At 39.1% G+C, this 24,358-nt stretch overlaps 1 protein-coding gene across 17 annotated transcripts in view; it reads left to right on the top strand.

Moving 5' to 3' along the window:
* Positions 1 to 24,358, top strand: part of DLG2 (discs large MAGUK scaffold protein 2) — a 2,210,459-nt gene that overhangs the window by 1,787,522 nt on the left and 398,579 nt on the right. For all 17 annotated transcript variants that reach the window (XM_032167965.2, XM_032167963.2, XM_032167975.2 and 14 more), the window contains one exon: positions 19,847 to 20,003. In XM_032167965.2, coding sequence (XP_032023856.1) covers positions 19,847 to 20,003 — 157 coding nt within the window. The remainder of the gene's footprint in view (positions 1 to 19,846; positions 20,004 to 24,358) is intronic.

The raw sequence follows: 24,358 nt of genomic DNA, 5'->3' as shown, positions 1-24,358 counted from the left end.
AGTTCTTTGATTTCTTGCATCAGAGTTTTGTAGTTTTATTCATACAGATATTGTACATATTTTGTTAGCTTTATAACTAAGTATATTATTTTCAGGGGTGCTAATATAAATGGCATTATATTTGTAATTTCAGTTTTCACTTTTTCATCATTAGCATATAGGAAATTAATTGGCTTTTGTGTACTACCCCTTTATTCTACAACCTTGCTCTAATTGCTTATTAGTTCCAGGAGTTTTTTGTCAGTTATCTTGGATTTTATAGAAAGAGTATTATGTTATCTGTGAACAAAGACAGTTTTATTTCTTCCTTCCTAATATGTATACTTCTAATTTCCTTTTCTTGTCTGATTGTATTAACTAGAACTTGCAGTATGATGATGAAAGGCAGTGGTGAAAGGGAACATCCTTGCCTTGTTTCTGATCTTAGTGGGAAAGCTTCAAGCTTTTTTTTACCATTAGGCATGATATTAGCTGTAGGGATTTTGTAGATATCATTTAATAAGTTGAGGAGTTCCCCTTTTCCTAGTTTACTGAAAGTTTTCATTTTCAATGGGTGTTGGTAGGTATTTTTTAGATATCAGACACTAACTCACGAAGTAAATAAAATACTCAAGAATCTCAGAGTCAAGTGGGAAAAGCAAGTATGCAAATAAATTATTATTGTACAAGATTACAGCTTTAGTATTCTGGCTTTAATTGCCAGTTTACTCTTCTAATAAGCCTCTATGTTGTGAACTTCTTGGAAGCAGAAACCGTCTGCTTTATGGTAATAATCCTAGCCACAGTGGAGCCCTCCAGGAGTATAGTAGACCCTCAACAGATACTTGTTAAATGGATAAAAAGATAGAGTATGATAATTAAGATAATCACAATATGAATTTGGTGCAATAGAATCCTAGAGGAGCTAGTGTTAGGGAGAGCTGAGGAGACCAAATGTTGTTCAACTATTCATGAGGAATGAGGGAAAGTTTCCTAGGTATATAAAAGAGAAGAAGCCAACTGCGAGCAGAAAGGACTATACACGGAAAGACCAAGGTGAGGGAAAGATTCCAGTTAAAGAAAAGTTAGGAATTCAGAGAAAATCAAGGAGATTTTATGTGATTGGAATTTAGTGTGTTTTTGAGGGCGTGTCAGAAGATGAGGCTACACATATTTGTTTAGGGGAAAAATTTTGATGATTCTTCTAAAAATCACTTCCCATTCTTATCAGTGTCCAAAGTTGGCTTTCAGATTTTGCTGTGACTAAAGGAAATAGTTAATGAATAAGAATGTCATGTTCAAGAAGAGTTTGGCTAACCTCTGCTCTAAGGGCAGGAATCTGGGTAGAAAGGGAAAGTAGGTCAGTAAGATCAATGAAATTTCTCAATTGAAAAAGCAACGATGGGAAACAACGCTCTTCCTCTTTTTTCCTGATAAAGAAAAGAAGGTATTAGAAAACTCATCAGGGCTGAACTAATTGTTATGTAAAGCCTCCCCTAGAATTAGCAAAAAAAACAGAACTTGTAGCTGGTAAAACATTTATACAGGACATTTATACAGGACAACACCTGTGATAGCCCCAGAGAAGAGAACAATTGAATGTTTCTTTTAAAGGAAAGAATTTTTAAGAGTTCAACTACAGCTAAAGGTTAGTAAGATGTTTGTATTTCCCTACATATTTTCTTTGAAAATGAATTTCTGTAATAGTAATTAATGATGCCTTCATGCTAGTTCTTTGTCTTTTTTTTTTTTTTTTTGTCCTTTATTTATTTATTTTTTTAACACCTATTATGCCATGAATTCATAGGGAATAGGTTCCAGAAGCTCAGGCTCCTTCCCATTGGTTCTCACAAAGTGTGCTTCTCTGGGTGGAGCAGGCTGGCGCTTTAGTTGAACCCAGGTACCTTTCTCTTTGGCTTCTTTCTTTTTCTGATCATTTTCCTTCACACGTTTCAGGAAGCTATCTCGGCTCTTAGAGTGCTTAATGTGCTCAATACGCACATTAATTCTCTTGGCAAGAATCTTGCCCTTAACTTGTTTGTTTACAACAATGCCAACAGCATGCTGGGTAACATTGTAGACTCTTCCAGTTTTGCCATGGTAACACTTGTGGGGCATTCCTTTTTGAACAGTACCCATACCCTTGATGTCTACAACATCACCTTTCTTATAGATTCGCATATACGTGGCCAAAGGAACAACTCCATGTTTTCTAAAAGGCCTAGAGAACATATATCGGGTGCCTCTCCTCTTTCCCTTTGTGTTTGTCATTTTGGTGAATTACTGGAAGATGGCGGTTCCGGCCGAAAGCTGTCTTTTTTTTTTCTACAGTAACTCTTGCATACATATCTTAACTACATGAAAACTTCTGAAATTCTATTAATGAGGTTTATGGAAAGCTTTGCCATTTGAATATAAGGCTTTCCGCCCAGGCCCCTGGTAACAGCTCCCAAAACTGCAGTGGTATGATTATCCTTTTACTTCAAATCCATTTTCTGAAGTGACAGGTCATAGGGATCGAATCAGCCTCAGTGACTCCTTTTGCCCCTCTAGGTGGGTGTTGTTCATGTCAGTTTGTGCGTTGGCTCAGGTAGCACCTACCAAAACGTATTAGCTTCCTAGATCTCAGGTAAAAAACTACTCAAACTGAGTGTTTAAAACAACAGAAATTTATTGTCTCTCAATTCTGGAGGCTAGAGTCCAAAATCAAAGTGTTAGTAGGACCTGGTCCCTCTGAAACCTGTAGGGGACTCTCCTTGCCTCTTCATAGCTTCTGGAGTTTTGCCAGCAACCTCGAGTGTTCCTTGGTTTGCAGCTGCAGCACTCCAACATTGGCCTCCATCTTCTTATGGCATTCTCCTGGTGTATCTCTGTCTTCACATGGCTGTCTTTTTTTTTTTTTTTTTTAGAGGTGGAGTCTCGCTCTGTCACTCAGGCTGGAGTGCAGTGGCACGATCTTGGCTCACTGCAATCTCCACCTCCCCGGGTTCAAGCAATTCTCTGCCTCAGCCTCCTGAGTAGCTGGGATTACAGGCACCTGCCACCACACCTGGCTAATTTTTGTTTTCTTAGCAGAGATGGGGTTTTACCAATTTGGCCAAGCTGGTCTTGAACTCCTGACCTCGTGATCCACCCACCTTGACCTCCCAAAGTGCTGGGATTACAGGCAAGAGCCACCACGCCCTGCCTTTTTTTTTTTTTTTTTGAGACCAAGTTTCACTCTTATTGCTCAGGCTGGAGTGCAATGGCTCCATCTCGGCTCACTGCAACCTCTGTCTCCCGAGTTCAAGCAATTCTCCTGCCTCAGCCTCCCGAGTAGCTGGGATTACAGGTGCCTGCCACCACACCCAGGTAATTTTTTTGTATTTTTAGTAGAGAAGAGGTTTCACCATGTCGGCCAAGCTAGTCTCGAACTCCTGATCTCAGGTGATTCACCCGCCTTGGACTCCCAAAGTGCTGGGATTACAGGCGTGAGCCACCCCGCCCAGCCCTGGCTGTCTTCTTATAAGGAGACCAGTCAGATTGGATAAGGGACTCATTCTACTCCAGTGTGACCTCTTCTTAACATGTAACATCTGCAACAATCCTTTCCTAACATGTCACATTCTGGGGTATTGGGAGTTAGGACTTCAAAATTTCTTTTTTTTTTTTTTTTTTTGAGATGGAGTCTTGCTCTGTCACCCAGGCTGAAGTGCAGTGGCATGATCTCCACTCACTGCAAGCTCCGCCTCCCAGGTTCACGCCATTCTCCTGCCTCAGCCTCCCAAGTAGCTGGGACTACAGGCGCCCGCCACCACGCCTGGCTAATTTTTTGTATTTTTTAGTAGAGACAGGGTTTCACCGTGTTAGCCAGGATGGTCTCGATCTCCTGACCTTGTGATCCACCCCTCTCGGCCTCCCAAAGTGCTGGGGTTACAGGCGTGAGCCACCGCGCCCGGCCTCAAAATTTCTTTAGGGTTGGAGACACAATTCAACACATAACACAGAGTGTAAACTTTTCAGGGACAGAGAGGTCTTCTATAGCTTTGTATGTGCAAGGCTCAGCCAGGGTCGAGCCCAGTAGCTGCTGGCCAAACCTTGGTTAAATGAATGAAGAAAGTATATGCAAATATTCTGCTCTGTTCTTCTGAGTATTAAGAATTGAGTCTCTGTTTGCCCTGTCTAAGAACCTCTTCCTGATCTGGCCTCTGCCTTCATGTCTCCACCGCACCCCTGCTAGAATGGTACATTCTAGTCCAGTGAAAATATTTGCTTTCCTTCAAACATCACATATTCCCTCACTTCCTTAATTTATGCTTTTCCTTATTCATTAATTATTATCCCACTCCCCATCTCTCTATATCAAATCAGTGCTCTCCTACCTGTTATAAAAGTTACCCCAGGCTGGCCGCGGTGGCTCATGCCTGTAATCCCAGCACTTTGAGAGGCAGAGACGGGTGGATCACGAGGTCAGGAAATCAAGACCATCCTGGCTAACACAGTGAAACCCCATCTCCACTAAAAATACAAAAAATTAGCCAGGAGTGGTGGCATGTGCCTGTAATCCCAGCTACTTGGGAGTCTGAGGCAGGAGAATCGTTTGAACCCAGGAGGCGGAGGTTGCAGTGAGCCGGGATCGCGCCACTGCACTCCAGCCTGGGCGACAGAGCAAGACTCCGTCTCAACAAAAAAAAAAAAAAAAAAAGAATTCCCAGTTGGTGGAGGAGAGATACGTATATCTATATCTATTTTTAAGTTATAGTGCTATAATGCCCCTAAATAAAATGCTCTGGGAACACCACCCAGGAGATGGCTAAATGAGCCCATGGAATTGTTGAAGGATAAACTGGTTCATCTGGAGATGGGCATTCCAAACAGAGGAAGAACACACAAATGGCACAGGAGAGTCTGGCCATGAGGGCCACACAGAAATTTATGCATAATTGATAGGTATAGTGCCAGAAGGAATGTATTAGAAGTTGAGATTGAAGAAGTCCATGGAGCCCAAATTATAGTTACTTCATATTGTTAGGAGAATCCTAGTTAGGAATCCCTAGCAGAGATGTCATGGGCCTGAACTAAGGCAACAATACTAAGATGATGTGAGAGGCATTTCTGAATTAAAGATGACTGCATTGTTGGATGATTGGAAGTACTAGATGAGCAGTAGAGAAGAAAATGCAGAAGTTTCTGATTTGCAAAATCGGGCAGCACCATTAACCCAGATAAGGAACAAAAGGGACAAAAAAAGATTCTGGGAGAAAATAATGATTTCATTCTGGAGCAACTGAATAGAAATTTGGAGTAGAGAAGACTGATCTGAGCTAGAGATATCAATTAGTGGATTATCAATATAGCAATGGATAAGACCATCTATTTATTAATTTATTCAAAAAATATCAAGGCCTTAACCTGTACCAGGCACTAGACTAGATGCTAGAGGCCCAAGGGGATTATAGTTCTCATAGAGATTGCATTCTAGTGAGAGATGGGCAACAAGCAAACAAACAAACACAATTAATTTACTGTAAGATAAGTATCCTTACAAGATGCCATGATTTAAAAAAAAAAAAAAAAAAAAGGGAGTGGGGGACTAGTTTAGATGGAGTGGTCACAGAGCACAATTTAAACTGAGACCTAGAGAGACAAAGGACCCCTCCAAGAAAGAGCTAGAGGAAAGGAAAAAGAGGAGAATTAAGTTTCTCAGTCACACCAACCGCACTTCAAGTGCTTACTAACACATATGACTGGTAGCTACAATATTGGGCAAACAGATACATAGAACATTTCCCAAAATTTCAGTTATGGAAATATAGAAAGGAACATTTATAATGTCAAAAGCTGAAGAGAGGCCAAGTTGGAGAGGACCTAATAATAGAGCCATTTCTGTTCTCTCCACTTTCTTGAAGGTGAGTACTAAATATTTATTAAATCATCAAGTGGAATTGTGGTTTTAGAAATGGGAACGCCCCACTTTTGATTTTCATTAAGCAAGCATGTGAAATGCTAGAGCTGGAAGGGATCGTGGCGATTCTGGTTTGCCTTTCTCACCCCTCCCCTAGTTATACAATATGGAAACTTGTTCAGAGAGGCTGTTTTCAAGGACGCTCAGACGTTAATGTTGAAGTCAGGACTAAAAAACAGGCCTCAGCCTAAAGTTTTTTCTACACTAATAGGGATATATCCAAATCAGAGTTAAGACAAAACATGAAATACTTGAACCCAATTATTTCACTTTAATTCAAGCCATTTTCCCCATATCACACTAATTGTAGAGGGTTTGAACATTTGATAATTAATTGGAGTTTCATAATACCATAATGCTTCAACTCGAAAGACATTTTAAAAAATCTTTCATAAAATGTACTTTGCCTTTAGGAAGAATATGCAGAGTTTTTTTCTCTAATCCTATATTTGAATATTAGTTTTGCTAATGACCCAGCTTTGTAATAGTTTCAGACATTATTTCACCAGTCATGAGAGCTTGAAAACAAATGACCCAACTATGAAAAATAACTCTGTACAATAGATATTTACTTTTTTTACTTTTATTTAGTTTAACAAGATTGCTAAAAATATTCCTATTATAATTATTAAAAAATATTCCTTTTATAATTAACTTATCTTTAAAAATTCAAAATGCAACAGGGAGCAAAAGCAAATTATGGTCATTATGGATAGTATATATAATTTAAAAAATAAGTTGGCAACCAAAGCATTATGAAATAAAAGAAAAAGAGAGGTAATCCCTTTTTTTTTTTTTTTTTGCTTTGGAGATAAAATAATGATTAGAAGGTATGGTTATGAAAAGTGAGAACGTATGTAGAGCAACATAAAATTGGTTCTTTGTTTATTTTCTTGAGAAATTTAGACAAAAACAAATTGAGGTGAAACTTGGTTATTAGATTATCATGTTTGATATGTGGATAAGAAAGTACTCCAAATATTTTTAAATCAAACTAATTGATCTATAGTTGATTTATGTTGTGAGAAGAAAGTTTTTTAATTTGTCTGTTTGATTCCATTTACCAAGGATGTTATATGTAGTCTCAGATGTGTACCTAATTCTAAGATTTACTCCAGAGAAGAGAAGGAAAAGAGTTTTACAAAGAACTCAGACAGGTCTTAGCAGTTAAATCCAAGACCTTACGTTACAGCCTCAATGAAAGCCCCTCACTTTGCAGCAGAAGTGTCTTTAGAGACCTTTAGAATTATTAATTAACCTCATTGCAGGCAAACTTGGGGGATTGTAGAAACAGAACAATGTAACGTAAACACTTAAGGCTTACAAATAGAAGTTATTGCATTCACAAAGTCTCCCCTGAGTGCACAAACATTCAGTGTCTTCATATTATCCAAGTGTAAAGTCTGAATTCCTTAGGTTGGCATCCATGTTCTTTCCCAGTCTGCCTCAGTCTTCTAGTTTTCCTTGAGGCCAGTCCTGCACATTATTGAAACTGGGATACTCCCTGTTCTTCAAATACATCTTGCATATCTCCGCTCTGGCCCTAGGCTCATGCTATGTACTGAAATACCTCTACTTTCCTTTCCACTTTCCTAATTTCTACCCATCTGTCAAGGTCTAGTTCAGATTGTACATTCTATATGACTTAATATTTATTCTTTAACACAGAGATCTTTCATCCACAATACTCATTTGGTACTTAACATATGTGGCTTTACAATATTGATTTATTACTTTATGTGTGACTATTTACCATTCAAAGGTCGTAACTTTCTAGAGGGAAAGGAAATTAGTTAGCATTTGCCGAGCACTTGCTGTGTGATTCTAGTATTTTTATGTTATTTCAATTCATCTTCACAATGCCAGAAGATAGATATTATTGTTCACAATTTATAGCCAAAAAAGCAAGACCTCAAGAAACTATACCAAGGTTACTCAAATATTTATTGATAAGATTATGATTCAAGCCTAGAGCTATCTAGCTCCAATGCCTGTAGTCTTTCCCAGTATCACAGTATCCCATGCCATCCCCCTCTAGTAGGGTTGTTTTATCCCACACAGTACCAACCACAGTATATTTAGCATAAACTCTGTATCAGTGTGGTTATTATTTTGCTGAAGTCAGCCTGCTCTATATTGTATATTTAATGCCTAGATCCCCCCTTATGATGACAGATTTCTTTCTATTATTTTAATAACATGTCCTCAAATAGCAGTTCAACAAAACCCCCTATCTTTGTGTATCTATATGACGCCCAATAATCTGTTTGACTGATTATTTGGCTAACTGACCAAATTAACTATTTAAATATGAGGCACACATTATACTGCATCCTTCTGAGGAGCTAGCTCATTTAGATATAAGAAGGTTGTAATCAACCAGCAGCTCTGAAACCTTCTGTTGTTGTCTTCCATGTGACCACCTTTGGCATGCTCCTCTCTTCACAATTTTACTAAAACATGTCTTCTCATTCTACTAAAAAAATCTTTTTGATCTCCTACAAGTATCTCCTCTTTTTAATAACATTGTTCACATGAACACAGTTGCATTTAATAGAGAAATGAAGGAAAAAGGATTCAGGAAGACTAGCTGTAGACTTCCTATATGACTTCCAAGGGTAACAGACCCTTTTTGGGTTGTCATTGTACTATACTAGATCTGGGCCTTCCATCTACAGTCTCTGAAACTCAATTTTTGTCAGTGTATCCAGGAGTAATCAAGTTTATATGCTGTAATACCATGTTTTTAATATACGATGCAAAATGTAACTACTCAAGATACCAGAATGTGCTAACTAGCACATTGCTCGCAATAGGAAAAACACTAGGATAAATTATATTTTAATGAGCTGGAGGCTTGGTGAGCTTGGACTCTGAGAGGGAAATTAGCCACCCAAGTGACCCTAATGACTACTGTCATTGAGCTAGGATGGCCAGATGAGCCCATCTCATATGTTACCCCTACCACTAGGACAGCACATTTATGTTAGCCACCTGCAGCTGGAGCTGGAGAGCCCCTCAACCTCGCAGTGCTGGAGATCTATTGCCAAGATCTTTCTTCTACCACTCAGGTGGACTCTCCCTCCTTTATTCTCCCAATTTATTCAGTTTTATTAATTCTGTTTGCAAGTGTAACTTCTTCGACATTCAAACATGCCTTGATTAGTTCCCCGGGCCCTTTTTTTTTTTTTTTTTTTTGGATACAGACTTTCACTCTGTTGCCTAGGCTAAAGTGCAGTGATGCAATCTTGGCTTACTGCAACTTCCGCCTCCCAGGTTCAAGCAATTCTTTTCCCTCTGCCACCCAAGTAGCTGGGGTTACAGACATACACCACCATGCCTAGCTAATTTTTTTTTTTTTTTTCCCAGTAGAGATGGAGTTTCACCATGTTAGCCAGTCTGGTTTAGAACTTCTGGCCTCTAGTGATCCACCCGCCTTGGCCTCCCAAAGTACTGGGATTACTGCAGGCGTGAGCCACCGTACCTGGCCCCCAGGCCCTTTTTTTTCCCTATGAGCCAAAATCAGGGTAGATATGAATCCTGGACATTGTTGAGGTGCTAATATTTTTGTACTTTATCATTTTGTTTGGGGGTGTAGCCTCATGGCATCCTAATTTTGCTCAGGTGTCTCTGATCTAATCCCACTGCTGGGTTCACACAGTCCTATTCATGCAGCCATCAAATCTAGACGCTAACACACTAGCTCATCATTCTTCAGTCTGCTGCTATTCTCAGTACTTACTTTCTTCTGAGTTTGCATTTCTGCTGCATTTTCAGCCTCTGAAGATTTCTCTTACTTGCAAGCTTAGCCAAGCATTTAAAAGTATTTTATAACTATTTTATTCAGAATTTTTAGCTGCTGTGTAATGAAAGGGGTTTTTCAGAATATCTAATTTGCCAAATTACTGGAAATAGCATCTCAATATTTAATTTTCTTTAAAACTTCGCAGTTTTCTAGATGCCTTTAGTTCATCGTCTTATCGGAATTTCAACACTTCCCCGTGAGACAAACATTATTTCCTCCATTACCCAAGCAAGGAACCCGACCTGTAGAGGACAATCCTGGCTTCCCACAGATCCCAAGAGAGCCAGAACTAGAACTCAGTATCATTTTTCCCAACCTCTCACTTGTTTTTTTTTTTCCATTCATGAAACAATATTTTTGTTTGTATGTCTCTTATATACTCAGCCTGTACCTGCTCCCAAAATTACACAAAACAAGGACCTGAAAGTCCTTTATCTTTCAGGACCATACAGATTCACAGCATAGATGGATGGGTAAATAAATTAATTTCAGAATAGTAAAGGCAGTGATAGTGGTGTGATCAGTGAAAGGACAATGTGGTTTCAAAAAAGTCAGTTCTTCTGGAGGTGAGGGTAGAGGGGACAGCAGAGAGGAGATGGTACCTGACCTCAGTCTTAAAGGCCAAGTAGGACCTCATTAGATAGATGAGAATAGCAGGAAAAGGCAGGCATCCTTCTAGCCAAAGCAAACAGCCTGGGCAAAGATAAGGAGGAACAACCTGGGATGAGAAGCTGTGGTTGGCAACTTTGTAAGGCTGAAACATGAAGTACAACGGGGCACAGTGAAGTTAGGTGGTGGAGAGGTAGGTGAGGTCAAATAATAGGAAGCTTTGAATGCCTGTGTAGAAGTTTGGACCTTATCCTAAAAGGTATACACATCCTTAGAAGGCTTTTGAGCAAGAGAGAAGCATGGTAAGATATGTTCTTTAGAAAGATGAATGAAAACATATTTATACCTTAATTCCCACTACACAATACAGCCTCTCACCGTGGAGGTTGTAGGATTTGACTGGAGTGACTTCCCAAGCCCCCAGATGCTCAGAGTTCAAGGAATAGCCCACGAATGGCCATGAGAAAGACTTCAGTTGAAGTAGCTCACTGCAAGCTCTGCCTCCTGGGTTCACGCCATTCTCCTGCCTTAGCCTCCCGAGTAGCTGGGACTACAGGCGCCCCCCACCACGCCCGGCTAATTTTTTGTATTTTTAGTAGAGACAGGTTTTCACCGTGGTCTCGATATCCTGACCTCGTGATCCGCCTGCCTCGGCTTCCCAAAGTGGTGGGACTGCAAGCGTGAGCCACCGCACCCAGCCTTTTTTTTTTTTTTTTGAGACAGGGTCTCGCTCTGTCACCAGGCTGGAGTGCAGTGGCGCGATCTCGGCTCACTGCAACCTCTGACTGCTAGGTTCAAGCGATTCTCCTGCCTCAGCCTCCTGAGTAGCTGGGACTACAGGCGCACGCTACCACACCCAGTTAATTTTTGTATTTTTAGTAGGGATGGGGTTTCACCATGTTGGCCAGGATGGTCTCAATCTCTTGAACTCATGATCTGCCCACCTTGGCCTCCCAAAGTGCTGGGATTACAGGCGTGAGCCACCACGCCTGGCCATAATTTTCCTTTTTGAATCATGAACCCTCTTAAACCATCTGCTGTAAAGAGAGAAAGCCTACAGCACCTCCTTTCTCCTGAAAACATCCTGACTAGTTTAGAGTATCCTCTGAGACTCCAGCTAAAGAAGATTATGCTGCTGATGATCTGTCACAGCTTGCAGCAGGTCAAGGCTGGCATTTCTCCCTTCGTTCAGCATCCAAAGGTTTTATAATTATAAAGACTTTTTACATAATATTAAGAGAAAAATAAAAACTGCATAAATGAATATAGCACATTTCATCTAAGTGATGATGATAAAAGAATAATACCTTTTAAGAAGAAGGCTGGCCACTCCTTACTCTTGGCTACTTTGGCTTATTGCTCACATGTTTCTGTCATAGCACTTGTCCGCTTCCTAGGCTTCTGTAAGCATTTGTTTACATGTGGCTCCTCCTACCCCAGGCTCTTTAATCTTTGTATTCACAGTGCCTGACACAACATAGGTACTCCATAGATGCTTGTCTATTGGAAGTTGGATGGATGGGTAAGATATATATTTTTAAGTAGCTATCTAACTTTGTTTTTAAAAATGCTGATATTGTGAGTGACCAAATTATGTCTTCTGTACATTCCGTACTTACAATATAATATGAAATTAGCTGACAGTGAGCACCTGTTATGTACCAGGTATTGGAGACAAAAAGCAAATGCCAGCATATGTCTGTTTTGAATGGGTCTCTGCCCTGAAGTTGCTCACTCTAGCTAGAAAGGGAGTCAAATAAGCCAATCCAGTGGAATAAGCATTGTGATAGATACACGAAAAGATTGCTAGGCGAAGCACCCAACCCAGCCTAGAGTAGAGAGACTAAGGAGAGTATCAGGGAAAATTTCCAGAAGATTACAATCCCTGAGCTAATTTCAGAATGAGAAATGAGAGATAGAATTTTGTTCCATTGTCAGTGCATAATGATGTGTAATAATGATTAGTAACAGAGCCCTCAGCAATATGAATTCTGGATGATGAATAACATAGGAAATTAGAGTCCCCAAATCATTCCAGTATAAGAAGTATTTGAGTTATTTATAAATTGTGTTTATTTATTCAATCATCAGATGTTGACTGAACACTCTTCTATGAGTATTAGGTATACCTAGAAAGTAAACTGTGATACCTCACCTCCAGGATATTGTGATCTCACGGGGGGCCACAATGCCCTCACACACAAAACAGTTCTTAGAAATGTGGGCCATTATATTAATCAGACCCAGAGTCATTAGCCTCAGCAGTATGCATGCAAAAGCAGCTAGGCTCAAAATGTTTGAAAATGGTTTATCATGAAGATGATGGATCTTGAGCAGGTGTAATATAAAAGGAAAAAACAGACAAAAGGGAAACAGTAAGATAAAAGGGTATTACAGAATGGGAGAAATTGAAAAGTGAAGAAAAGAGATGGGCTAAATGTGGAATATTAAATGACTGTGAGTCAAGTACCATTCTGAGTACCATGGAAGTGAAAAACATGAAGCAGATGTCAAATGCACCATCAAACTTCTAACAAGGCAGAGTCTCACACTGGCAGTTCATAGCTGGATCCATAACAAACATCTCTAGTTTGACCTGCGCCATGCTTTTGCCTTTTTTAACCATTGTCATATTTAAATTCTGGGAAATTTATATAAATATCTAGATTCTTGGCTTATCTTTAAAAATTAGAGAATCTGTCAAGATTGCTTGACATTCCTGCTTGGAGCAATTGTCCAGAGTTGAGTAGCAGCAGCCCCCCTTTAGATGAACTGTGTCTTCCAGTTTGCTATATTTCCTTCTCATCCTGCTTTGCCCATTTGTGTTTTGTGATCTATGTCTGTGGAATTTAGATTTTGACATACCTGGTTAAAATCTAGGAAGAGGGAAAGACATTTGTGTAATTAATTATAATATGAAATGGAGACCTAAATCACTGTGAGAGTTTATCCATTCATTTAATACCTATTTACTGAGTTCCTGCTACCTGCCAGGTATCTTACTGTTACTGGGGAAATGCTGGTGCCTGGGTTCTAGGAGTTCACATATTCTTGAGAAGAAGGTATGAGTAATTATGTCACACTGTAAAACAGGCTGCAATAGATGCATGTGTGGAAGACACAGTGTGGACCCAAGGAACAAGTGATCATATGTACCTGGGGATTCAGAGAAGTGATGATTGAACTGAGTTTTAAGGTGGCCTGAGCCAAAACATAGAGGTATGAAGCAACTTGTCAAACTCAGGGAAGCACAGGGATTTTGATGTGGCTGGAACATAGGGTGCCGGGAGACATTTAAGCAGGGTAGTAAGATGATCTGATTTGTATTTTAGGGAGGAGAATGTATTTGGAGGATTGAAAGTAGGATCAAGGAGACTTCAAGTTGGGAGTTTATCCTAAAAGTCAAAACCTGAATTAGAGGGGATGAAGGGGTTGGAGTAGATACCATGACATTCAGAGAGAGAAGGGTGCAAGGCAGCATGGAATGAGGTATTGAACCATGTGGTTCAAATGATAAGAGCTAAGGGCAGTTAAAGTGAATCTTTGAGTGTCAATGGTTTTGGAAACTATATTCTGTAATATATCGTAATCTTTTTTAAATTAAGAGTCCTCCTCTGGCTTACATATACTTCAATATATACTACTATACTTTACATATACTTGAATTTTAGCTTAATTTTTAAAAATTTTCATTGTTTAAGTTCCCTCTCCATCAAATGGATGAAACACTTATAGCAAAGAGACTAGCTCTGATGCTTCTAGCTGTGTGAATGTAGACAAGCTGATTTACCTAAGCATCGGTTAAATAGGACTTGTAATACTTTAAAGGGCTTTGATCCTCTAACAGGAAAAATATATGTGAAAATGCTTTAAAATCTACAGATTGCTGTAATAGGTTATTAGTATAAGAAATTTAAATTAGAAAAAATAAATCATTTGAAGTGTGCTTAGGACATTTTATTTGCATTCCATTTTACAAATTTCTTTTTTGTCATTTATCTTCACTATTAAAGTAAGTATCATAATTAACTATAATATAAAATTCTGTTTTTAAAAAAGGCATTTAAATCTTCTGAGTTTCAAAAATTCCAAATAATTTAGTTTAAAAGATTTGTTTTCATAGTTTGAAATAAATGGGGTCCAGGTAAAATAAATAAAATCTACTGTCATGCAAACATTATATGTTTTCTGTTTTTAAAGACAGGAAGCAGTATGTCAAAGTGCAAAAGTCACTAACACAATGCCCCCAGATAGATAACATAAATGGGTAATGGGCAATGATGTTTCATAATGACCTTTGAAAGCTATATTCTTCCTGCATAAAGTCACATTGTGTATTAAACATGTAAGAATAATCTTTACTTCCATAGGAATCTTACTCTCTCCCATTTTTATTAAAATATGATTCCCTCCATAAAGCTTTCATTTTCCCATTTTTGATAGGAGTATGAGTACAAGAAATACTTTCCTCTTAATTTTATAAGAAGTGCAAATGTGGTACAATGACAGCTTTTTTTTTTTGTCTGGGAACAGGAGAAAGAGGTTAGGACTGTGGCAAACTAGAGCATGAATGACCCTTCTAAAGAAGCCCATTCTCTAAACCAAGTGTTGCCGCACAACAAAACTGGGAGCTAGTGTTGATGGAATGCCAGACTTTTTTCATGTGAAGCCACAAATCCATATTTCATGCAAATTTTCCTAATTTTAAACTTGGGCAACTAATTCAAACATTTGTAAATATTGTGAGTCAAATTCAGCCTTTGACTTGCTGGTTTGCAATCTCTGATATATACCATATTCTAGACTTTTGGATTGTGAGACAGAAAATCTATGTCCTTAATCCTGCCTTTGCTACTTACTAAACTCAGTTAAAAGCTTAGGCAAGTAGTGTCATTTCACTAATCTAAACATTTGCCCTAATGATTTCTTCATCAGGTTATTTATTTTACTCATAATTTCATTATAAACATTTTTCAAACACAAGGAAAAGTTTAAAAATTTTACAGTGAACATCCATGTACTTGTCACCTAGATTCCACTATTAACATTTTCCTATACTTTCTCTGTCACATCCCTATCCATCTATCCAATCAGCAATCTATTTCGCTTTCTGTTCCTGTTTCAAAGTAGCTGCAAAATCAGTATACCTTTCATTTTTTTGAGGAATAAATCAAATGATTCACGTAAAGCATCAAGCACAATATCTAGCACAGGAACAAATGTCAGAGTCCTAATCACTCTCTTCCCTCCATCTCTATGTACTATATAGAGCTTCAGTGTTGTTGGACCCACTAAGAATGTCTATACGTGTGTTTATTCTGGAGAAAGGGGGAGATTTTGACAATAACCTTTTTCATGAAAATTCTGTTGGCCTCTACATTTAAAATGTATCCCCATTTCTCTCTAATCCACCCTCTTATTTAAAAAGCAAAACAAAACAATAAACTTGAGTAGAAAAACACAAATGTAGGAAGACTTTAGAGTTGGAAAGGAGGCAACAAACTGGCTAGGAAAGGAAGGATACCGTAGTGAGTTCCCAGGACTTTTTCTTTCTTTCTTTTTTTTTTTTTTTTTTTTTTTTTTTTTTGCTTGCTATGTATTTGGATGGAGCACTGGAGAACCCGCAGCCTGGAACCACCAATAAGTACAGACAAAAACAGCCCCAAGTAAAACCTGCTCCCTTTAGATAAATGACTGGGAAAAACAGGTAGACTAATAGAACCAGAAAACTTTTGATAATACTGACCTACTCTAGCCAAACACCAAAGAAAAAACTGTCCCCTCAACCCTGCATTATCAGTAATGCTATGCAGAAAGCTAGATTTCTGGCTCTACCAGCGGCAGCCAGGAGAGGCAACTCTAAGATGGCCTTCCACTTCTTCCACTAGGCTGTTGTTGGTAGACAGAACAAGAACTGAATTTCCGTCCCCACCTGGCAGCAAATAGGCAGAACAAGCGGGTATGAGGTGGTGCTAGTCGATACTCCACTTTCTAGTGGGGAGCTGAACTTGTACCCTTACCCAGCAGCAACAGGCTGGAATGAGGTGGCGTTAGCTGGCATTCCATTCCCCTACTCCTAATATTGATGGGAACCAGCAAGAAGCTTAACTTCCACCGCTGCACAGTGGCAATGAAGTAGGAGAAAGAGGAAATCAGTACTAGTTGGAAAACCACTCTGCCTGCCAGGATATTATCAGCAGGGCCCTGTGGGGAGCAGAGGTAAGGAGAATAAGGTGGGTCAAGGCAGTGCTAGTCAGCACCCCATCTTCTCTCCCCGATTGGTGTTAGTGGATCCAAGCGCGGAGCTGAACTTCTACTCCCACCTAGTGGCAGTGAGGTAGAATGAGGGGAATGCTCTGTGTCTCCCTCCCTGCTGTTTCTGAGATCAAGGGGGAGCTGAACTGCCATGCCCACCCAGCTGCAAGAGGAGTCTATTTTATGTCAAAGGAATCATTTACAAATGTAAGTCAGGTCAAATCATTTTTCTCACAGGCTCCCCATTTCTCTCAGAGTAAAAGTCAAAGCTTTTAAAATGATCTACAAGGCCCTGCAGGATTAATGCACTGTCGTCTCTCTGATAGTGGTAGGCAAAGTTCTAAGAGGGACCCATGATATCTACCTCCTGGTGTTACTCCCACAATTAAGTTCTTACATAAGAAAAGGGATTTTGCAAGTGTACTTACGGCTACTAATCAGTTAAGATAGGAAAAGTATCTGAGTGGGCCTGGCCTAATCACATAAACCCCTAAGAAGCAAAGAGTTATTCAGCTAGTTGGAGAAGAGGAAGTCAGAGCTTCCATATGCAAAGAGGATTCAATGTGCCATTAGTTGCTTGAAGATAGTGAGAGCCATGGGGTGAGGAATGTGGATGGCCTATAGGAGCTGAGAGAGGCCCCAGTTGATGGCCAGCAAGGAAATGTATACCTTATTCCTTGTGATGGTTAATTTCACGTGTCAGCTTGACTGAGTCATTGAGTGTCCAGCTATTTGGTTAAACATTTTACTCAGTATGTCTGTAAGGGTGTTTCTGGATGAGATGAACATCCAAATCAATAGACTGGGTAAAGCAGATTGTTTTCCCCAAAGGGTGTGATCCTCATCTAATCCACTGAAGGCCTGAATAGAATAAAAAAGCAATGTGAGGGTGAATTTGCTGCTTCTTCCTGACTATCTTCAAGCTGGGACATCAGTCTTCATCTGGCTTCAGGCTTAGCCTCAGCCTGCAACTATTTAAGATATAACACTGGCTCTCCTGGGTTTCCAATTTGCCAGCCACAAATCCTGGGCCTTATCAGCCTCCATAACTACATAAGCCAATTCCTTATTATGTTTGTGTATATACTATAGAGGGTGTGTGTGTGTGTGTGTGTGTGTGTGCGCGCGCGCGCATGCGTGTGTGTGCATGCACTCTCATGTTGCCTTTCTCTGAAGAACCCTGACTAATACTATCCTACAACCACAAGAAACTGAATTCTACCAGCAACCTAAATACATTTGGAAGCAGATTTTTCCACAGAAATTTGCAATAAAGCTCAGCCTGGCTGACACCTTGACTTCAGTATAGGTAGGCAACACAGTCAAGTCCACCCAGACTTCTGACCTACAGAACTGAAAGAGAATAATGGGTGTGGTTTTAACCTGCTGTATTTGTGGTAACTTGTTACTCAGCAATAGAAAACTAAAACAGTGACTTCGTTGTTTACCATTCTCCTTTCCTCATTCAGTTCAGCCACAATGGCCTCCTAGTTCTTCTTTGACAACAGCAGGCACCCTTTCATATTAGGATCTCTGTTTGGCTGTTCCTTTCCTCTGGCCAGAACATTCTTCCTTTTTATAGCGACATGACTAGTTTCCTCTCCTCTTCAATTTTTTCTCAAATGTCACCTTCTCAATGCATCCTACCCAGGCCCTCCTCACCACAACCTATCCCTCCTACACTGTTCTGCTTTATTTTCTCTCCAAAATACTTATTGCCTTCTAACATACTATATAATGAACTTATTTATTGCATCTATTGTTTATTAGTGGTCTACTGTAAGCCCACAAGGACAGGGATATTTGTTTTGTTTGCAAACGTTCTGAGCACCTGAAACACCTTCCTGGCACAGTAGGTGTTTACAAAGTATTTGTAGAATGAAATGAGTTAACTCTATGTCACTTTACCTCTGACTTAATGCATTATTACATAATTTATTACAGTTCAAGTTGTGAGGTGCACTTTACACTCTTCCTCATAATAAGGTATATATACATAATGCATCATTTTATGCATGGAAATGTGATAGCAAATAACAAATTCTTTGTGTAGTCATTAGTATAAAATATATTGGATGGCTGTTTCTCATTCTTACATCATTAAGAGCTGGAAAATAGAAGATGAAATGAGATGTTTGGGAGAGGAGGGTGGGTGATACAAATGACAACTTGGTCAAACCAAAGGCTTGCAAAACACTTTTTAAAACTACTGATATAGAAAATTGAACTAAATGCCTTTTAAGACTTTTTACATTCTATAATTCCATATTATTCTGAGCTCTACACAAACTCAGTGAACTATTGGCTCAAGATTTGATCTCTGACCTTTTTATTGATGATCCTCAAATCTGTATTTATAGTCCTCTCTGAAGGCCCAAATTCCTATTCTTTGTCTCCAGCTGCTTCAAAACATCTCCACCTGGATATCTCACTATTTCCTGGAACTGAGTATGTCCAAATCATACTCATTCTCATGACCCTGGATTCCATTCATCTCTCCTTTTGCTAGTTACTTAGATGCTCTCTCTCCTCTTTTTCCAATGTCTGAGTCATCTCTGGACCTACTGCTTCTCCCTTCAAATTTCCTCTCTCACATTGCCCTTTTTAAAATTCTCACTGCTGTCACCCTTGTTCAGGCTGTGACTTCCTCACAGCTGGATTACTAGACAACATCCTAAATGGTTTTCTCACCTCCCATCATATCTGTGCTTTCCGCTCCGTCAGCCCTCCATAGGACCATCTGTTAATTTTCCTAAAATGAATTTAAGTATTCTTAATGTCTCAGAATCTTCTAATGAGTCCCCATGGCCTACACAGTAAATTTTAATTGACAATCAAACAAACAACAAAACCACAACCTGGCATATAAGATCTTTCATGATCTGGGCATTCAACCTAGTCTCTTGTTCCCAAAAATCCCTCCCTGCATTTTTGTACACACTGAATACTACTGTGGTGCTCCATACAAAAACAGATGTTTTAAACAAAAGAAAAGTAGAAGTAAAGGTAGTTTAAGAAATTTTTTTAGAATGAAGGAATAATTTTTTGCACAGTATTTTGGTACTTGTTACAGTGGGGAACTCAAACATCTGTCCTAATATTAGCCTCTTTCTTGATGTGCAAATATTATCTTAGTTTGAGAAACAATTTTATAGGTAGTGAATTGCTAACATCATATATCCCAATGAAAATAAAAGCAACCTAAATCTTAAATGGATCACCCTCTGAGCTGCGTTCTCTATTTCTTTCTGCAGAGAGCCTCGCAAGGTGGTCCTGCACAAAGGCTCCACTGGCCTGGGCTTCAACATTGTCGGTGGGGAAGATGGAGAAGGTATTTTTGTATCCTTCATTCTGGCTGGTGGACCAGCAGACCTAAGTGGGGAGCTCCAGAGAGGAGACCAGATCCTATCGGTGAGTATGTTTCTTTAATCTTTATTCCCTCCGTATCTGACGCCATCAATGAAAAAGCCATAACTTTCAATTATGATACCAAAAGCACCTTAATTACAAAGGAAAATGGATGAGAGCATCATGACTTCTGGTGCATGTCACTATGTTGTTTGTTTTTGTTTTTGTTTCCTTTGAGACGGAATCTCACTCTGTCCGTTGCCCAGGCTGGAGTGCAGTGGCACAATCTCAGCTCACTGCAACCTCTGCCTCCCAGATTGAAGTGATTCTCCTGCCTCAGCCTCCCGAGTAGCTGAGATTATACCTGCCAACCATCACACCCGACTAATTTTTGTATTTTAAGTAGAAGCGGGATTTCGCCATGTTGGCCAGGCTGGTCTCAAACTCCTGACCTCAGGTGAACCACCCGCCTCAGCCTCCCGAAGTGCTGGGATTACAGGCATGAGCCATCACGTGTGATCTACATATCACAGTTTAAATGGTGTTCAGGTGCTTGATGCTTGTTGCACTTACTTCCCTCAAATAAAGGTGAAGGTGCTAATGTTTTCTTCTAGATGTTCTGAGACACATTTGCATCCAACAGAATGTTGAGAAGCATGCCTTTTTAAAAATGATATATTACTTATTTTATTAAAAAAGCAAACTTTTCTCCCAAACTCATAACCATACTCTAAACACTGTACCTTTATAATGTGTATAGTTTGGTGCAAATGTAAAAACAAAAAAATGCATAAGATAATGCTATATAGAGTTTGCTGATGGTACTAAGTTGTAGCAGCAGCACCATTCAACTAAACTCAAGAATTATCAGCAACAATGTATTAAGCACCTTTTTTTTTTACTTTTTTAATAATTTCAACTTCTATTTTAGATTTGGGGGTACATACGATGTTTCTTATATGGGTATATCACGTGATGCTGAGGTTGAGCGTACAATTGATCCCATTACGCAGATGGTGGGCCTAGTACCCAGTAGTTTTTCAATCATTTCCCTTTTCCTTCCCTCCCCACTCTAGGAGTCCCCATGTCTATTGTTGCTATTTTTATGTCCATGAGTATCCAGTGTTTAGCTCCCACTTATAAGTAAGAACATGTGGTATTTGGCTTTCTGTTCCTATGTTAATTTGCTTAGGATAATAGCCTCCAGTGGCATCCGCATTGGTGCAAAGGGCGTAATTTTGTAAGTAATTTTCAAGGCTACTTTATTGAGATGAGATTGACATAGAATAAGTTGTACATACTTAATGAGGAATTTGGAGATATGTATGCACGCATGAAACCATCACCGCAATCTATGCCATAACACGACCATCACTCCAAAAGTTTTCTCCTGTTCTCTTCTTTTTTTGTTATTGTTTTCCTTTTGTGATAAGAACAATTAACATGTTTAGCAAATGTTTAAGCAAGCAGTATTGGTGACTATAGGCACACATTTTTCAAGGGACCTCTGACTTATCTTGCATAACTGTTAAATTTATTCTTCTCACAATCACTCTGAAAGGTACTGCCTTATGTTCAAATGAAGATAAACTTCGAGCTTGTCAAAGTTTACCTAACTACAGAGAGGCAGAGCTGGGATTTAAATATTCCATTTTAATGCCCATTACACCTGCCATATCCCTTCCCTCCCTCTTTTCATTCTTCCATCCCATTGCCACTTTCTCCCTTCCTTCTAATTTTCCTTTCCTCTTCCTTTATTTCCCTATTTCCTTTAACTTACTCAAATATTTATTGACTGTCTCCTTCTACTATGTCAAGCTTCCTCCTTAGTATGATAGGGTAAATCCATTGTGAGTGTTCCTGCCTATATTTTAATTTTATTAATTAAGAAAATAATAACAGAGAGTTACATAAGGAGCCAGTACTTATGGCTGATATTATGGTTCATAGTTCATAACTACACAAAGCACTTAGTTTGTGGTTTTCATTGTGCATTTAGAAAAATTTGTTTTCATTTTATGGCTGTGATTTATAAATAGAATCTTATAATTGACCTTATATTTGTTAGCCACCATTCCAACCCTTCAAAAAATGAGAAAATCTCTCTCTCTCTCTCTCTCTCTCTCTCTCTGACATACACACACACACACACACACACACAATTTACCTAAATAGGATCATACAGTCAGTTGAGTTTAGTAAGGTGTCCAGAAGTTTGCATGAATAGCCTTGTCGTATGTGTCACTGTGGTCCTCTCACATATGAAGGCCTCTGCCCACTCATCAGCTTGCAGTTCTCTGGAAGGATGTTGAGTATGGGAGATACAGTGTATGGTCCCACACCAGGACCTTGTTCTGCCATCCAAGAGCTGAGCATCATTCCTTAAACTACTTCCCTTACCTACTTCTTCAATACTTTCATGATATATAAGATATAACTGGCAGCTATCAAACCTTATTGTCCATAGACGTCTACATGTCTGTCTTTCTGTACTAGGTGGTAAGGTCTCTGAAAGCAAAGTCTCTATCTTATATGATTTTATATCCTCAATATTTAGCACAACGCCTGGCACATAGCAGTCTCCCAAAAAATAAAGTGTTTATTGAATGAAAAAGTGTTGAATAAATATAGTGGCACATTAAGAAGTCACTACAGCCTGAAAGATTGACTATAAAATTCTACCTAAAGCATACTAACGTATCTTCATCATCCTGGCTTACACTCTGTATACTGGGGACCACTTTGTCATTTCATTACAATCAGCATTCATATCGTCATTAAATGTTCCCAGACACAAAGCACTGTCACATGCATTAATTCTAGAGATCCTCTAAGGCATTCTAAATGGCAGGATAGGTTATTATTATTACTCCCATTTTCCAGATCAGGAGAAAAGAGATTCGGAGAGGCTAAATGATCTGTCTATGTCTCCACAGCTACTGACTATAAAGCTGAACTCAAAGTCAGTGCTCTTTCTCCTCTCAGCACAGTCTCTTTTCAAAATATTGTCAACAGTCTCTATGGCACATCTTGGTGCACACCGCACTGTGTGCACATCACATTCAGGAACACATAAAACAATAAAGAACTAATACTTACATGGTACTTTTGAGTCAGTCACTATCATAAATAATTTAGTCTTCCAACAACACTATGCCTTGTTATGTTCATTTTAAGGATAAAGAAATAGAGCCACAGAGATGACATTAGACTCTCTAACTCTGTTTAAATAAAAAATCCACCAAGCCATAGGCTTTATTTATTTTAACCTCCATTCATGTGAGAGAAAAAAGATGATCTAGTAATACTACTCTATGGCTTGACAAAGAAAAGTCGCAAGTATTTCTGCTTCAAAAATAGATTTATCCATTTAAATATTATTACCAGGACCACATAGTAAATAAGGCAACCAGTCATAATTATAGTCTTCTTAGATATTATAATTCACAGAATATAACAACAATCTTTGAAGTTCACACAGCATCTCCATTTTTATGCATAATATTTGCAAATACATTTCATGAGGAAAATATTATCTGCTTTTTTCAGTTGAGAAAGAAGAGGGAACATTTCTCCTTAGTATATCAAAATGTATTTCACCTATAGCTAGCCAGAAAATGGCTAGCTTCTGGAAACCATCATTCTCAGCAAACTATTGCAAAGACAGAAAACCAAACACCACATGTTCTCACTCATAGGTGAGAATTGAACAATGAGAACACTTGGACACAGGATGGGGAACATCACACACCAGGGCCTGTCGTGGGGTGGGGCGAGGGGGAGGGGTAGTATTAGGAGATATACCTTATGTAAATGAGTTAATGGGTGCAGCACACCAACATGGCACATGTGTACATATGTAACAAACCTGCATGTTGTGCACATGTACCCTAGAACTTAAAGTATAATAATAAAAATAAATAAATAAATAAGAAAGAAAGAAAGAAAATAGCTAGCTTCAAGGTTCACTATTGGAATTTAATTGCTTAACATTGAGAGAAAAGACCAAACAGTCTTGAGAAGCTCAAACATTACAATGTGGAAAGCAAAATGGCACAGAAGAATTACTAATGATGGAATATGGAAGATAAAACATTTTCATCTATAACTTATACTGGACATATGGGGGCAAGCAATCTTCCTGGAAAATACAAAGCAAAAACTCTAAATAACAATCAAGACTGGCTGGGCACGGTGGCTCATGCATATAATCACAGCACTTTGTGAGGCTGAGGCAGGCAGGTCACCTGAGGTCAGGAGTTTGAGACCAGCCTGGCCAACATGGTGAAATCCTGTCTTTACTAAAAATACAAAAATTAGCTCGATGTGGTGGTGAGCACCTGTAGTCCCAGCTACTCAGGAGGCTGAGGCGGGAGAATTGGTTGAACCCAGGAGGCAGAGGCTGCAGTGAGCCAAGA

Source organism: Hylobates moloch, unplaced genomic scaffold (assembly GCF_009828535.3).
Source record: "Hylobates moloch isolate HMO894 unplaced genomic scaffold, HMol_V3 SCAFFOLD_11, whole genome shotgun sequence".
NCBI lineage: Eukaryota > Metazoa > Chordata > Mammalia > Primates > Hylobatidae > Hylobates > Hylobates moloch.
This window is presented reverse-complemented; position numbering and strand designations above follow the sequence as displayed.